Raw genomic sequence first — 17914 nt, 5'->3', positions numbered from 1 at the left:
GCAGCCTATGCAGAGGTGCTGTGATGTCATTTTTAGGTGACGCCACGTGACGAAATGAGGGATGGTAACGCGTGGATTTTGCTGCTTAATTCATATTTCACAAAAGCAATATTAATCGGAATGTTATATTTAGACTACGCGGTGGGGAGTATAAAACATTATCATAAATACAATTTTAGGGTTGTCTTCCCCTTTAAATGGTTATAACAACCGCAACATCATTGCTAGTTTTATTAACCAATCAGATTTTCTTTTACATTTTGTATTAGCATTCAGCTAAGAGTCTTTACATGTGATTAAATACACGTGTAATTCTTTCTTTTAAGTAGAACCCTTGTGCAGGATTTGGTCCAATCATTTGATCGTTATATCAAAAGCATTTCACATTTAAAGGAAGCATTGAAAGAAGACCCGAGGAAGCTGAAATTTCACCCAGAGGGTCCAAGTTCAACATGGCATGGCCACTCAGTTATGACGCTAGTGACCCATAAATGGTCAAAATACTTGACAAGGGTTAAAGTTCAGTTGGATATGGCAGCAAACTTCCTCACATTTTTCAGTACCTCCCACTTTTTTTCTGTTTACTGATCACATGACAATTCTTTCCTCCCATTCCAAAGCAAAATGTCCAAGCGAAGGTTTATATTCATAAAACCCATAAATCAGGCCACTTATAAGCGAGGCTACAACTATAGAAGACAAATTGCAATATATGGTGCAGTTGTTGTTAAAAAAAAACATTTTTTTAGCTTATAAATACAATTTCTGTTGTAAATACAAGAATGATGTCACGATTCACCCTTCCTTTGTTCCACTCATCTTGAAGAATGTGACTGATGCTCAACATCTTGGAAATATTTTACTTGACGGGAAAACAAAATTCTTCTGTGCCTTGACCCACTATTTGGGCGCCTTAAAGAATGTGTTAATTGTGACAGGAATATTGTGAGTGCGTTTTAATCTTTTAATAAGTCCGTGCGATGTGATGACAGGTGCTATTTTTCTCCGCAGAACAACGGCTCCTTGGTGTGGTGCCAGAATCACAAGCAGTGCTCCAAGGTAATGTGGTTACACTCCTGTCATGAATGCCACGCGTGCGTGCCTCATTATCTTGGGGGTGGGGGGCTAATACAACATAAAGTGCAGGAGTCACGGCAGGACTAGTTTAGTCACGCCTGCAGGAATCGCTCCCGGACATTTTGATGCGAAAAAAAAATAAAAATCTTCATCTTTCAGACTTGAAATGATTCCGAAGAGTTCATGTTGGGTTTTTGGGATTCTTGTTATTTGGAATGTGTATTGTGCTTCCCCCCCCTCCGCCCCCCCGTAGGGCTTGTTTGTGTTTCTTGCCCCGGTCCCTAAGAAGTCTGATATAAAGCGGCTGCTGACAGCCCGCCTGAAAAGACGGCGCTGACAGGCCCGTCTGGATCTGTTGACAGGGCCCTCGGAGATGTTTCGAGCGAGAATACGAAGAGCGCGCTCCAACTTATGAACAATGCCCACTCGAGCTGTCAGAGCCCCTCATCTCCTCGCACAGCGTGAAACCAAAATTCAATGCTGTTAGGCCCGCACGGATTCAAAATGAAACACATTTGCCGAGAAGCGTTTTGTCCTCTTCGGTTTTGCTCGGCCATAAATGCGCGTCTATACAAATACATGTCAGCGGTGGGGCGTGTGTAAAATATATGCGGTGAGAACATAAAGAAACAGAACGTGTTATTACATGAGCCGTCCATTTTCTACATTGCTTGTCCTCACTAGGGTGGCGGGAGAGCAGCCAATCACAGCACACGTAAAACAACTACTGTATTCAGACTGACGTTCACACCTATGAACAGTTTGGAGTTGGCAATGAACATGCATGCGGGATCCAATCCAGAGTACCTGGGGGAAACCCGCGTTTCCTCAACTGAGAGTCAAGCCCAGAGCCTCTCAAATGTGAGACGCACATGCCTATTTCTTATGTCCTACCTTTGCAAGCTTTTTCAGTTTTTAAAGATTTTTTAACACCCCCTTTGTCATTGGTATGGACACATATAGCAAAAAGCATAAAAAAAACACTAGGAGACTAACAATTGCCGTATTTTCCGCACTATAAGACACACCTAAAAGCCTTAATTTTTTGAAAAAGCTGAGGGTGCGCCTTATAATCAGGTGCGCCTTATATATGGATAAATATTGAGATTGAGATTCGTAGATGGGGAACGTACCGATAAAGTAAGCTTTACCTGTTTTTCTTGTGGCAACAAGGTTGCTCATATTGACTGAGTTATTATGCTATTGAGAGTTTAGAGTTATTATTTGAGTTGTTGTTGTTTACTTTGAGTATTACTATATTGTGATTGCAGTGGAGGAAAGGTTCCCCGATTTAAATCTTGCACTACATGTTATACCTTTCTGTTAAAAGATAAACTGTCACAAAAATACTGATTAAAAAAAACAAAACATAAGACAGTTGTTTATTCATTTTGGGAGTGAATGGAGTTATCAGAAAGCTGGTTTGTAATCTACTAATAAAGTTTGACAGCTTCTACTGTTGCGCCTTATAATGCGGTGCGCCTTATATATGGAAACCGTTTGAAAATATGCCATTAATTGAGGGTGCGCCTTATAATCCGGTGTGCCTTACTGTGCGGAAAAAAATTGTACTATAGATTGTCAAAATAAGTAGAGGTTCAAAACAGCACCATGTGTTCATTCATAAATAAGTGCAAATGGGATTTACAGTGGGCCCCCGTGTTACGAGATGAATCTGTTCCGCAGCATTATAGAGAAGAGTTAAATCGTAAAATGGTAAATGAAGTGCACCTTTATTGTGCCTTCTACAATCGGTGCTCCAAGTGCTTTATAAAGGCTCATAGTGACACATGAATAACACACGGAGAAAAACGCAGCATGGACGATACATTATACAAATAGGAAGCCATTGTTATTGTCGAAGGGTAACTCCACAAAAAATGATTAAGTTTGCTTTTCGGCGATTGAAGTACAATGTTGGTTCTTGTGGGAAAGCCCACTGTTGCCTTACATTCCATCGTACCATACTTGAATTAGACGATTTTAGGACATCAAAAACGTGTTTAAAGCATATTAATTTCATTGAAAATAAGCCTTTAAAAAAAAAATTCTAGTGTATTTTTCGGGTTTAAGAAATTGTAATAAATTCTTGGATAAATAAGCTGAGCATTTCGCATTGTTACATTATACGCAGTATGCGGTAGACCCAAAGTCATAGCGTGTACTGTATGATTTTATTTTCCTTAAACAAATTTCCCCCGAACCCTCAGTGGCGTCGCTCCAAAGCATACATGCTGAGAAACTCAATAAATGACGCTAATTAAGTGGAAATGCAGGAAAAGGCACAGTGGCGGCCATGCTTACTTCAACTTGGCCTCACAGCTGGTGACAGCGTTGATCACAGTCTCTGTCTCGGCGCAACTTCCTTCGCAAAATCGACCGCGGGAAACACCTGAGGAGACAAGAGTAATCACACACTGTGCTTGAGTCAAAGTAAAAATACTTGCAAAAAAACCCAAAACTGATTAAAGTCATGCACCTATTTAAGGTACAATTTTTTTTGGGTGAAATTTACCAAAGTACAAGAGTAAAATGTGAATACGAGTTGCTCACAATGTGTAATTTTAGACTATTTTTAAGAGATTAAATTGTTTAAGATGGGATATTTAAATATTTTAATAGATATTTTCTGTTCACTTTGAAACACTACTCACTAAGTTATACATTCAAAGGTACCATGTAGTTGTATCATGCAATATTTTGAACATTTTTTTGGTCATTTTCTTCCATGTTATTTTAGCAGTATTTTATGCAATGGATGGCACACTCCTGGTAGTGTGATAATTAACTCATTCAATGCCAGGGACGTATTTTCACGTTTTTTTTTTTAAAGTATCTGGGATTGAATGTCTGGACACTAAAAAAAACGTGAAAATACATCCCCGGCATTGAGTGAGTTAAGTATCTGGGGTTGAATGCCTGGACTCTTAAAATACATGAAAATACAGAGTACATCTCTGGCATTGAATGAGTTAAGTGGTCGTGACATGATGAAATTTAACACCCCTTGGGTGAAATTTCAGCTCCCTACAGTTTTCTGTCATTGCTTCCCTTTGAAATGCCTTGATAGAAAGATCAAAGGATTGGACAAAATACCGCACAAGGGTATTTTGCTTGTGGAATATAAATTAAGCAGTAAACTCCACAGTTTTTTAGAACTCTCAAAAGAGCGGCCATTTTGCTTTTTACTGACGAAAGAAATGATATTACAGCTACTCAGGGGAACAACCAATCACGGCCCAGAAAATAGAAATTCAGAAAATAGGTAGGTCATGATTGGTCATTACCTGCGCATGAAGCATCTGTGATGTCATTTTCACCCAACAGCTAGAAGCAAAATGGCCGCCCCTTGAGAGGGAAAAGGACTGTTAATTTTCAGTCTAATTCATATTCCACAATATTAATCAGAATATTGTGTTTAGATGAGGCCACATGGAACATATTATTGTTAAAAAAAACAAATCAACAACAACAACACGGCTTTCCTTTTAAGTCATCAACATTATGAGAAAAATATTGATGGAATTTTTTGAACCAAAAAAAAATTAATCAAAACATGATGTTTTGTCATTACTCTTCAAAGTAGACATCTTGCAAGTTGGCTTCATCTTCATGACCTGGAATGACTTTGATTTCACATCTGTGCATTAACACGCATCAACTATTCCAGATCCATGGACGAGAATTCTTGTCTTTTAAAATGGTAATAACAATAATAAATAATAACGTTCTCGTCAAATATGTTTTTTTATGGAAGTGTAGCTGACACCCTTGACTCATGCTTACCTAATTGAGCACTGTAGTGGTAACGGTGACCATTGGATGGCGGTGTTTCCACTTTTACAGCACAGCTATTACCTTCATCAATTCTAACTGAAGAATGGAAGTCAATCTTTCATAAGATTGAACACCCATATTTACATAGACATAGCGAACAATATTCCGTCGAGCTTGAAAGATGAGTGAAAATGCTAAATATACCGGCGAGAAGTTTCCTTTTCCGATAAAGCTTGGCACTAAAAGAGTTAACTTGAATGGTTTTGACTTCGTAAATTGCTATAGAAAGTACTCCAAACTTTTGACTGCTACATGAATACAAACTTCTCACCACTGTGACACAAATAAGACTGTTGCACCAGTGTTGTTGTGTATCATGTGTATTACCTATAAAATGTCCTCATAGGCGCGTAAAATGGTAATTTAGCAAAGAAACTCCTGTTGCCTGACAGCCTCTTTAACAAATAATGGACTTTTATAGCTGAAATCCTACTGTGACCCCTTGAGTACTTTAAAGTTAACAGCGTAGCTCGGCGCTGTGAAGACGCTCGATTCTATGCTTTCCGCTCCCGTGGCCAATATCGAGTCTTGGCACTCTGTGTTCCTTCGTCATTCCGCGGCTTTGTTTTGAAAGGGTTTTTATAATATATATATTTTTTTTGTGAGCTGCTAAATCCTAAGCGCGGGTCCAAATGCTTTTCACGGCTTTGTGTGGAGCTTGCGTTTAAAACCAGTGAGCGTTCTACAAATGTTGCTTTAATGGCTTTTAATTGCAGAACGCATGCCAGGACTTCCAATTGGAGGCCAGGAGTCAATATTTGTTAGCAAACAGGAGCACGCTTGCGCGCCTCGAGTGGCCAATGAGGATCCGGGCGCTAACAATCGTGACAAATGCGGTACAGTGGCAATGGGTGAATAGCTCGCCGTTTGCTGATTAGGCTCTCCACTTCATGAAGAGAGCCCAGTCAAACAGAGGGGACAAAGGCCTCCGGCTCCCTCGGGTTGGTGGAGGGGACACAAGGCCAGTCCGGTCAGCGGTCGCCGCAGAAGTGAGGTAAACGTGAGGAAGGAGCCGCCTAATAATTTCGACAAAGACGCGGTGACCTCGCCGCTCCATCTGTCTACTCTTCAGCAACTCGGAGCCTCCCGCGTCCACAAAGTCATCACGGTTAACCTCGCATGCGGCGGTCGCAGGGTTTCTCTTTTATCATGCTAATTCGCAAAGCCCGGCGACGGGGCATTCGGGGGCTTTTATCGTGCCGTCACAGCGCACCATCCAGTCCATTGAGAGAGGAGGACAAAGTTCTTTTTATCGGCTATTGTCTCCCTCGACCGCTTCGGGATGGGGTAGCAAGTTTAATGCTGGACTTGACGTCCATCCACGCAGCCGTCTTACGTAGGGTCACGAAGGGCTACAGCTCATTCAAGTTGACATTGCGAAAAGGTTTAGGGCAGAGGTGGCAAACATACGGCCCGCGGGCAGGATGCGGCCCGTGAGGAGGCTTGATCTGGCGCGCAAAATGAAAAAAAAACAAATGGGACCAAACTCATTAGTCTGCAGCCCATAAAAGATATATAAAAAAAAGACTACATTTTAGTGCCAAGCGTTATCGGAGAAGGAAACCTCTAGAAGGCCAGGTATATTTTGCATTTTCACTCATCTTTCAAGGCCAACAGAATATTGGGTGCAATGTCTATGTAAATATGGGTGCTGCCATTGAAAGATTGACTTACATTCTTCAGTTACATTTGCATGTAGGTAACTGCTGTTTTGTAAGTGTGGAAACACTGCTTACCAATGGTCACAGTTAGCACTACAATGCTCAATTGGCTTATATTAGCCAAGCATAAGTCAAGGGTGTCAGCTACCCTTCATAAAAAAAAATGACGATAATTTTATCATTTGATCTTGTTTTTTACTATTTTAAAAGACGTGTATACTCGTCAATGGCACTAAAAGAGTTGATAATCAATAAACACAAATTCAAGACATGAAGTGGGAGACTATATACAGGTTTAATCATTCCTGGCTATGTGTAGACAAGGCTTTAGTCTCAATCATTTTTTTGTACGTAGGTAGCTTTGGCTACGAACTTCTCTCGTTCCCAAAAATTCATGTCACATTGGTAAAGCACTAAGTACAATTTTTTGTGAGTTTAATATGAGATTTTTTCATATACAGTAAATGTGGCCTCTTAGTCTGCGCAGGACCGTTCTCTCTCTCAATTTTGAATTTAGTCTACCAAGCTTATATTTGGCTTGGCAATTTGTCCTAGAAACGGTAGACTTCACAAGAGAAGTGCTGTCAAGCCAATTATCTCGAGTGGCACGCAAGCAGCAACGTTTTGATCGGCCAGATAATGCTATCGATTTGAAAACCGTCAACTTTGAGACCCGTTGAAAATTTCCCTCCCCAAAGTGCTGTTTGAATCAAGCACCAAAAGGACAAAGCTTCTACCTGTTTTTAATTTAAAGCTTGGCCAAGGCAAGTGAACGCCGGGCCAAAGAAATGTATATTTTTAAAAACACACGTCCGATTGGGCTGCCACTTCTTTTCCTGAGGAAGTCAGGGTCGTCAAAGCCGTATTTGTCTTATATAAAGAATATTTTCGACATTTTTCATAACAAAAAGGTGGCGTGCTGTTTCTCCGGCGAGAAAGCCTCGACGTGAGTTATACCGCGTCTCCATGAAGAGAATTAAAACATCATTGCCTTTAGAACCTTGAGTTGAGGGATGATGACTTTACCGTACCTAGCATTTTATTTACAAAGAGTCCGCAGAGGGGGGAAAGCTTAAGAAGAGAACATTGTCTGCTCTCAGTTTTCATGGATATGTCACATGTTCCACTTGCTAGCGAAGCTTCCCATGCCACGTTATAAATAGGAAGCCTTCACATGCATCCAAGAGTCTGCTGAGTTGAATTTTGTGTTATTATTTGTAGAAAACAAACTTCAAATCGAATTCGGGCGCCGAGTTTCCTTGCCAGGGTTTTTTCATCCTCGATTGGTCAAATGGAGACTCATAATCGGCGGCATTAAACGTATGGCCCTCAAGAAGGTTTAATCCGGCCTATAAAATGATTTTGTGAAGCTTAAAAAAAAAAAAAATGAAAAGGAGCGAATCCATTAAAATTCTTGCCCAGATGAGCACTGCAACTTAATGGAAGTGACCGATTGCCATGCCTGCGCGAAATAGCTCATTAATCCTGTCAGTGGCAGAAAGCGGAACGATACACAAGAGTTCAAGTTAGCATTAGCATCTAGCTTGGTCGTGGTAGCTCAGCGCAGGTAAAATCCCTGAAGAGATTCACACTTTTTTTCAACTTCTTCTGTCATGGATGTCATTAATTGTGTGCCACCCAGTGTCCAAAATGAGACACTACAGCATCATTGTAATCTAATGTCTTAACACTTCACTGTACCCCTTGAAAAACTGTGGCACAACCACAATTTTGCTGGGGGCATTTTCCTTCCACTGGAAATTGGATTTATCATGGATTAAATAATTAATACCATCGATATGGATAAGCGGAAGGTAATGCATAGGTGGATGCATAACATTTTTTTCATTATTTTATTTATTTATTTGGTGTTTGTCTTAAATTCTTCACAAAATATGTATTTTATGAATACGTTGAAAAATATCACAGAGGTTTTCCATTCCATGGAACAAGGAAAAATGTAACTGGGATATTAAGGCGTCCAAAAAGGAAGTTAATTTACTTTTTTTTGTTTTTTTTTTAATATTTTACAACAATGTATGTACGGCTGGAATTAGGACTAGCGCAGCGCATGTAGCAAAAATCTCCATCGAAGTGATATTGTTTTGAAGTTATATATCATGATTTGACCAGTTACCTGATTTTTCCTCCATGTGGCCCCTGAGCTAAAATGAATTTGAGACCCCTGCTATAAATTGCCCATAAGTGCGAATTTAACATCGGCGGTGCAGTTTGTCCACCGTGTTTCTGGCATGCGTTCGATGCTATAGAATCTTAAGCCGAGTAGCGCGTAACTTTTAGCGCAATTTCCGGCTAAACTCCCGTGAGAACATCTTTGGAAGTGCTTAAAATTGAACAACAGTCTGTGGAATGCTACTGTGTCTCATTCAGGACGTGTCTCTCAAAGCCCACCATCCTCCCAACCCCCACGTCTTCTCACGCCAAAATAAATAGCTCGAACTTCCCCATTGAGTGTCTGCAAAGAGCCGAGTCTTCAATTATTCGTAACCAAGGGACGTTATCCACTAAGAAGGAAGCGTCCCCGGCAGCTCGGAAAGTGTGTCAGCGCCGTTTATGAGACGTTTGTGTGGTCAGCTCGTCGTATATCCCGCCGCACGCTGTGAAGGCGTGATGAAGTGGGTGCTTAAACAGACTTCAAAGCACCTTTTGGGCCAGTTCAGGCCAGACGGCGCTCTCACCTCGCAGTGTCGGCCCACATTACCGGCATCGACGCCTCCTAGGGCCGTCTGGACCGGGGAGCCGCTTGACACAGCGGCGGGCCGTCGTACAACGTGTTCCTCGAGTTTAATTTTGAATCGGTGAATTCTGATGGTGGAGTTTGAGTGAAGAAATGCGATTGGTTCACTTCACTGCTTATTATTCATAACTAGAAAACATCTGAGTTATTATAGTTGCTTCCTTTTTTACTCCTGGCTTCAAAAATCAAAACTCACACAAGCTCGGGGATCAAAAGAGACTTTTTGTGATGTTTTACCTTTTAAATTCAAACTCAGCATTACTTTGTTTTACTTGTAGTGTATGTAACAGTTGAAATTTAGACAAACGTCTTCTATAGTTGTGGGGTGTGCAGTTGGAATGGGAAGCCAGTTGACACAGTGACGGGCCATCATACAACATGTTCCTCGAGTTAAATTTTGAACAGGTGAATTCTGATGGTGGAGTTTGAATGCTTTTTTCAGTTTAGCTGGTTTTAGTTCAGAACCACTTGAAAAAAACTTCTATTCACGTTTGTCAGCTAGAAATGCTGCAAGCTAAGTGATTCACAAGTGAGTGATTTACGAGATTTGTCTGAGCATTTAACTGGCTCATACGTAGGGAGGGGTAATTGACTTTATATGATAATTTTATTGGCAAACTAGTCTCAACATGTTGATGAGCGGTGGTTCTCAACCTTTTTTTTCCAATGATAGACCCCTTGTCATATATCTTTTTTTCCAGCCAAATTCCCAGGAATCACTAAACATATTTCTTTTTTTTGGGGGGGGGGGGGGGGGGGGGGGGCACATCTGTTTTATTTCTTGCTTGTTGGCTGCAAAATTGCATCACTAATGACAATGCACATCCTTATAAAACAACAAAATAAACAGATACATAGTTGTACCTATGAGGCAATTTATTTATATGCTGATTTATGTTCCAAATGATTTGCTTTCAATTTGTGAAGCAAACTGTAGTGCTACTCTACCGGCATAAACATCCACCCCATCAAATTAGATTTGCCTAGGAGGGGCTAAAAATATCAGTTGCAATACGTTATCAATGATTTATATAGCTGCTAAAGTAATTCAGTAATTGATTGCATAAAGTCATTGACTACCTAAATGATTAATTACTTAATTGATTATATAGAGGATTGTTAATTAGATTACATTAGATAATTGATTACTATAGTACTTAATTACCTAATTTGTTACTTTTACATTTAATTATTTAAACCAGCTATTTTTGACCCTCCTTTAGCCAAACACTTAAAAACGATTAAAAAAAAAATTCTGGGGGGGTCGTATGTTTGGACTCCTATATAAGTATACGTAGATGTGTGATATCAGAACTATATCCTTCATTAAATCACAAAAATAAATGTGGATGGAGGTTACTGTTTTCCAAATCAGTGGAAAAAAAAAGTTTAATATTTGTACTGTTTACAGATGTATTATTGTTGAACGTTTTTGTTTATTGTTATGCTGTCTATTCATGTCCTATTTGTGCAAACACAACCAATGTATTAGAAATACGGCATTTCACTTAAAAGGTTCACGGTAAAAAAAAAAAAAAAAAAAAAAATCAGACAAGGGCATTAAATCAGAATTAGGCTGCGTACACTTTGCAGTGTAAAGCTTGGCTCCGATTCATTTGTGTTAGTTTAATGCTGTGTGTGTGTGGGTGGGCACAGAAGTGTAAAGTAGGGCCGGTCAGTCCCTGCAGGAAGTAGCTGATCTGGACATGGTTGTTAAGTTTCATTGGCCAAAAGGGGGGTCGCTTCGTTGGCTGCTATCTGTGGAGCTCATTATTCACATGGTGGGTGGCACAAAGTGGAAACCCCCCACGGCAAAAAAAAAAAAAAAAAAAAATCAGCCACAGGAGAGGAGGTGAAAAGGCTGCGCTTCAGACTTCATCGCTGGTCAAATCGCACATAAGACAGTGGAGCAAAAAAAAAAAAAAAAAAAAACATCCTTAGGTGTTTACAGACCCCACTGAGATCAACAATCGCTGGCAAATGTTCCCCTCCATCATATTTTCTACGTCTAAAGGGATTTAACTCCATTGTGGGATTATTACAATGAAAGCTGGGGTAAAATCCTCTTTGCAAACCATCCGAGCGTTGATTCATCTTCGGATGATAAATATCGACACGTCGCGGTCCGGGTTCCCGTTTTTGGCGCGCAGATTCTTCAAAAACTTCAAAAACAAAAAGATGATAGTGCTGCTTGCTTTGTTGATATTTTGCTAGCGAAGCGTCGCCGTCGATCACGTTCGACGTAGGGAAGATTAGATGGCGAGGATCTTAAAGCTGATGTGCTTAGCAGATGCGAGCTCATCGATTTATCCCAGCTGCCGCATCCCTGAGCCGAGTGTGTGCGTAAGAGATGCTTTCAGGATCATGGAAAACCACAGTGTGAGTGTGTGTGTGTGTGTGTGTGTGTGTGTGTGTGAAAGACTCCGTGATCCACAGCTGTCTTGACCCTTGACTTCAGGTTGATTGTTGCAGCAGAGTGACTTAAATTCCAACGTTCTTTGCCGCTTTGATTTAAGCCCCCTTCTCAGAACTGCCAGTACATTAAAGCGGGCTACACATACCGGACCGGCCCATAAATAGCCAAAAGACACATGAAATTCACACACATTGAAAAAGAATAAAATTTACCGTGATTTCACAAATATAAGACCCACATTTTTGTTCCCCAAAAATTAAGGCGTTTTATAAACGGTAACTTACAATTTTATTTTATTTTTTTATTTGATACCGTTCGAGGAAGATTGATCGGTCAGCCACAAAGCTGCGTACTCGAGTTTACGCACAGATGTGCATTAAGTTATCGTCTGTATTTTCACTTACAATAATCACCGAAACGGGACAAGGTAGAGGGCGGACGTCAGTCGGCTGTTAGCAAATGCCTGTTGCAGGTAACAGCAGTGCATGTTAGCTGAGGTTGTTACGGAATTATTTTCAACAAAAGAAGCGAGCCGACTGAACCAACGTCCGAGTCCATCCTTTTTTCACACACAGAAATATTATTAAAACGGAAATGATCATGTAAAGGTTTTGATGTCTCCAGCTGATTCAATTAAGAGTGCAACGGTTAGAGAACACGGAAAGGCATTCTATTTAACTTGTTTATTAATTGCGGTCTTTGGCAAATGCACACAATCATAAACTTGGTGAAACACATATGCTGTGCATTTTTAAGTATTTATGGTGAAAAAAAAAAAAATTCTCGAGCTGCATCCCGAGAAGGAAAAAAACTGCTTCGAGTGCATTCAACGTTACACTGGCGAGGCGTTCACTGACCGCTCAATATGTGGGGAATTTTTAACAATTAACGTCATGCGCAACAATGTATAAAATGTACAGATATGAACACGGTTTTTACATTGTTGCCAAATTGTTGGTGCATTTTATACATGGTAACATAGAAAATACCAGAATTTGACCCCAAAATTATACACGGTTGCGTCTTATATTTGGAGAATTACGGTAACTCATTCAATCCCAAAGACATTTTTTTTCGTCTTTACAATCTAGAGTGTTTCACAATAGTTTATCATGCAAAATAACAACAAAAAAAGACATCATAGTCCAAAAGTGAAAAATAAAGCTAGTGGCTAATGCTAATGTAAACACGAGTCTAGTGTTCCAATTTATGCCCCTGAACCGACCGGCAAGCTAATTTGCACTAGCTTGGAAAAAATTCTGTCTTGGTTATGAACAGCAGACAAATGAGTTTGATTTTATTAATGTTTTTAAAATGCTAAACAAAATCATCTCGCGGGCCGGATCAGACCACCTTGCGGACCGTATCCGGCCCACGCAACGCAGGTTCCACACCTCTTCTCTTGCGCATATACATGCTCATCTTCAGTGTTTATTTTTGTTTTTTAAATCAAAATAAAATGATCTGTAAGATATTTTAAAGGGTAATGTTTGAATTTACATTAAATTGTATGAGGTCATAGTTTGTGATATCCTTACAGTTGGATTGACAATTCTAAAGACTTTTACAGTAGGGCTTCAATGACTCCTATTTTTGTTTCACCGTTTTTGGCATAAAATGCTCAATTTAGGCCCTATTATCCGCGCTTAAGACGAAACGCTCCCAAGTTGATTTTTTTTTTTAAAGAAATGGAATGCATTGAAGGTTTCTGACAATGATCCTGACAATCTTAGCAGCCACTTGTGCCAGGAGCCCAACTTGGGAGGACAAGTAGGATTAGCGGATCCCAAGTGTTTCTGCGACGTGAATAAACAAATGAAGATAGTGATGGAATGTGTCTGCAGCGTGGGATTAGACTCCCCCCACCCCTCCTCTCCTTCAACATGTTCCATGTCTTCTTACATGCTCTTGCCCAGACGGAAGCCTCGGGCCTCCTTTGGTTTTCGACGATGGAGGACAGGGCGACAGTTTTTCTATTTCGACTTTGCCGACAGGGGACAGCGCGGGTTCTAACCGCCGTGATTTGTATGCGTCTGTTTTTTTTATGCATGGCGCAGCGTTCCAATTTATGTGGTCTTCGGATTGTCGCAGAAGATCTCCAAGGTCATGATCCATTTTGTCTGGAACCGTAGTCACGCTGTAAACGTTAAAATAAAATAAGATTTTCTTCCATCCATTTGCTATAGCGCTTTGGCAGTTCAGGGTCGTAAGGAGCTGGCATTTCACCCAGATGACTCAAGTTTTGGGGCGCGCCATGTGATGCCAGGGGGGACGTGTAGGGAAAATGGCTTTGTGTAGTGTAATTATACATCTACAGCACTAGGTGGTGCAGTGGCGCTCACATTGTCAAAATCTGCAGGCGTTCTTAATTTTTTCAATTGTCAATAACATTGGTTTAGGAAAAAAATCAGCACTATTTTCTTTTCCATTGTTGTCAGGTTAAAATGTTTAAGATATTGGTGTTAATATTCCAGTTTCAATTTACATACAATTTTCAATTTACATTTATTGTAATTATTTTTTTCAGCAACAAACGGTTCGGTTGCACAAAAATGCTTCTAGTTTGAAAAAGAATACATATTTTTTTTTTATGTCAGGCATTTTGATGCACTTGCAACTATTTTTGTCAGATTTAGAATAAGTCGTAACCTGTCTCAACCCAGCAAAAAGTAAACATTTGCTGAAAGTTGATAAATGCTTTTATCTTTTGTTCATTTTAAAAAGGACACACATTTAGGGATACTTATAGATTTTCATAGATACTGATCTCATTTATAGTCACCTCAGTTGGGGTGTGTATGAAATATTTTCTCTTTGCAAAAACTAATTGAAAGTGTGCTAAAGGAAGACCACACCCTTGGGCGGTCACCAGTCAATCACAAGGCATGGATAAAACTACACCACCTCCAAATTCTTGTTCATTTTGATGTTTGCTACTATTTAAGGTATTTCGTGTAATAAGCAGGCAAAGGAAAATGCGGATACGTTTTTGGTACAGCAATACTGTAGCTATAGATGTAAGAAGTTTAGGACCAAAGAAATGGATAGATATTACATCTTACATTAAATCGTTTTTTTCGTTGTTGTCATCATATTGGATTTGGATTGATCATCAGGGGTACGTATAATCAACCATTCATACGCTCATTACGATCTTTGGACAATTTAGAGTCTTCAATAAACCCGTTTTTGAAATGGAAGTAAGAAGGAAATGAATTTGCTGAATTTTTTCGACTACGAGAAAAAAACATCCAGTTGACAGTCGACATCCATTTGGAGATGCTCATTAGCACCATCCACAGGACTGGAGAATAACATCCCGGCTCGCCATGATTGAACTAGAACACAGCCAGTCCTTGTCATCCGGCACCGGTGACCTCCAATCCGACAAATGCTCTTTTGCATGAATGCCCTCTGCACATACACGCCAAATTCTTGTCGAAAATCTTTCGATACGAGTGGAAGCTGCTCTATTTTCCTCCCATGCTCACTTCCTGTAGGCGTAATGGCTATTATGTCCATTCGCTGTATCTTGTTTGCCATCTGCTCAATCCTCAGCGGCCGCCATTGACAGTGATGCATTTATTTGGTTCTCCGCGTGGATGGAGCCGGTTCATTATCGGCGCTTTTGACAGTTGCAATAAATGGCCCCGGGCTCGGAGGAAGTGTTCTACGTGATGGTTTTCATCTCTCGCTCCCATGCATCTATCATCGCAACGTTTCCGAGATCGTAAATCAGGCGTCGTGGGCAGATCTGACGCGGTTCTCCCAAAGATCAGCTCAGAACAGGCTTTGGCGTTCCCGTGCCAAAGACCCAGTGGCCTCCTTATCAGCAATCTGACCTGACGGGACGGATACGTCACAAACTGTAATCTGGGATAGAGGCGATTGCTACGGACGCTGCATGTGGGCCGTTGTCGTCCGGCTGACGATAACAACGCGAGACGGCGGTAAGAGGAATCGCCCGGGAGGTGTGTGGGTGAAACTTCAGAGTGCCGAAGTATTAAGTGGCGGACAAAGCGGCGCTGGGGCCCGAGCTGTGTGGGCTGTTCTCGCTCATAAATAAGGCAGGCACCTCTGATTGTGGGCTGAATGTATAATTCATCGGCCGCCCCTCCTTTTCTTCCCCTCCTCACTTTCTGCCTCGGCGTCTTTGTTGTCTGCGCCCTCAATGGCATGTCGGTTAAAAATGAAAACAGCGACCGATGGGCTCTCGCAGCCTCGAGTTTTGACGTCAGCCTCGCCCATTTTTGACAAATGAAATCATTTGGCATCGGCGGTTGGTTTCGGGTAAGTGCTTCCGATTGGGGCGTTTCGACATCTTACTTAGCAGGAGCTTGTCTTGGAATTGACCAAAAATGGTTATCGGAGCTAAAACGGGTGATCCCCTCTTCAGATTTGGGTATGGGTTAGGGCTGCACCATTATAGCCAAAATGCTAATCACGATTATTTTGGTCATTATTGAAATCACGACATTTTTTAAACAAGCAGTATATATACAAGACTTCAAGGCTTGATACTTACAAATAATAATAAACTAAAATAAAAAATAAAGTAAAAAAAAACATTCGGTCATCTTAACCCAAATTTATTTCAGTTGCCAATCATATTTTTTAAAATGGAGACCCATTTTAAAAAATATGATATATAAATTGAGAGCGAGCACTGCATATATTAGGAATCAGGTGAGAAACTCAATGCCAATTCACACTGGTAAATAATATATTATTCAAAGCAGAGGCTTTTTTTCATGCAAACATGTGGGAAAGATAGCCCTCTAGTGGTAGGATTACAAAGTGCTGATTCGACATGTAGTTCAGCCCGCTTTTTAAATGTTAATATCACCGAAGATCATCTTATTAATCGTGGCAGCTAACATCATGATCACGCTTAAAATTTGATTAAAAATACAAAATCTCACTTATAGGCAACTCTACTCCGAATGTTCGTAAAATGAACGTTGATATGTAGAGGAGTGTCTATCAGATTTTTTCCAACAATAGCACTCATATACAACAAACTCATTCTAGTTCTCAAATTCATGCTTCAAATCTTTCCTGACAACACCTGACAACCCCACCCAGCAAACGACAATGTTTGAGGAACGAGACATTTTTGAGCAGACGACCATGTTGTGTAAACATCGCAGTTATGACAGGGGGAAAGTTTACTGCAAACATTCCTCGAATCTCCCATAATTCACTCGGCAATTTGGAGTTACTGCCGTTAGTCATGAAGAGGAAATTGGAAACGGCGTCGGTGTGAATTCATTTATTAAACTTAGTTATCTACATCTTGTATCGCTTACGAGCAATAAAGAACTCCTCGATTTAGATGTCTAACCGATCTGCAGGATATTGCTACATGATTCGGATCTGTTTTGGACTCGTCTCCATATAATCTGGACATCTGAATCTGAAAATTTCGATGTTTAATAAGCTAGCTATATTGGGGGGAAAAACGTCAGCCTGAAGCTTTTTCTCAGTACAGACTACAAACACAATAAAGGAGTCCTCAGTTTACGACAGGGTTGTGTTCCTACAACCTCACTTGAATATGTTAGAACGTGCCATAGTCTATCACTTCTCAAGCAAAAGTTGTAAATCATAATTTAAAAAAAAAATCACATCACAGTATGGAGTTGGCAGTTTTTTTTCTATATCAGGGGTGTACCCACTCATTTCCTCGGGGGCCGCCACCCTGCATGTTTTTGAATTTCTCAACCTATTTTCAGTGATGTACCCCTGTGAAATGTGTTTTCTCCAAAGTACCCCTGAACCAGTGCAAGAATTTTGGGGTTTAAGAAAAAAAAAAAGACTTAAAACATGCAATCATTGTCTTATATATTCAACTTGAGGCCCTTTCAAACTTCTTTTGTATTGGTCCACAAAAAATAATCAACCTAAATTCTTGTGTATTGGATCATAGAAGAAATCTTTTATCCAAAAGAAATAACTAAATTATCAATAAATATTTTTCCACAAAGAAATAATCAATATAAAGTAAGCGATCTGTTCATGAAAATAATATTAATAAATATTTGTTCACAAAAAATAATCAAACTGTCAGACTTGTTCTAAAAAAGAAAAAAAAAACATAAATATTTGTTCACAGCGGAACAAGAAGAAATAATTAGAGATAAATATTTGTCCACAGAAAAATAT

At 40.1% G+C, this 17914-nt stretch overlaps 1 protein-coding gene and 1 long non-coding RNA gene across 3 annotated transcripts in view; one reads left to right on the top strand and one right to left on the bottom strand.

Annotated features, from left to right (window-relative positions):
• LOC148423778 (anosmin-1) overlaps positions 1 to 17914 on the top strand; it is an 83284-nt gene that overhangs the window by 24220 nt on the left and 41150 nt on the right. For both annotated transcript variants that reach the window (XM_088415744.1, XM_088415745.1), the window contains one exon: positions 1012 to 1059. In XM_088415744.1, the coding sequence (XP_088271870.1) occupies positions 1012 to 1059 (48 nt within the window). The remainder of the gene's footprint in view (positions 1 to 1011; positions 1060 to 17914) is intronic.
• The window catches only part of LOC148423779 (uncharacterized), a 68025-nt gene that overhangs the window by 16871 nt on the left and 33240 nt on the right, over positions 1 to 17914 (bottom strand). Inside the window, exon 4 of the long non-coding RNA XR_015865729.1 lies at positions 3382 to 3469. This is a non-coding gene — a long non-coding RNA (uncharacterized LOC148423779). The remainder of the gene's footprint in view (positions 1 to 3381; positions 3470 to 17914) is intronic.

The sequence above is a fragment of the Hippichthys cyanospilos genome, chromosome 5 (genome assembly GCF_059441005.1).
Source record: "Hippichthys cyanospilos isolate Australia breed blue-spotted pipefish chromosome 5, RoL_Hcya_1.0, whole genome shotgun sequence".
Classification (NCBI taxonomy): Eukaryota; Metazoa; Chordata; class Actinopteri; order Syngnathiformes; family Syngnathidae; genus Hippichthys; species Hippichthys cyanospilos.
The sequence above is the reverse complement of the archived record's forward strand: the minus strand, read 5'-3'. Positions and strand labels throughout refer to the sequence as shown.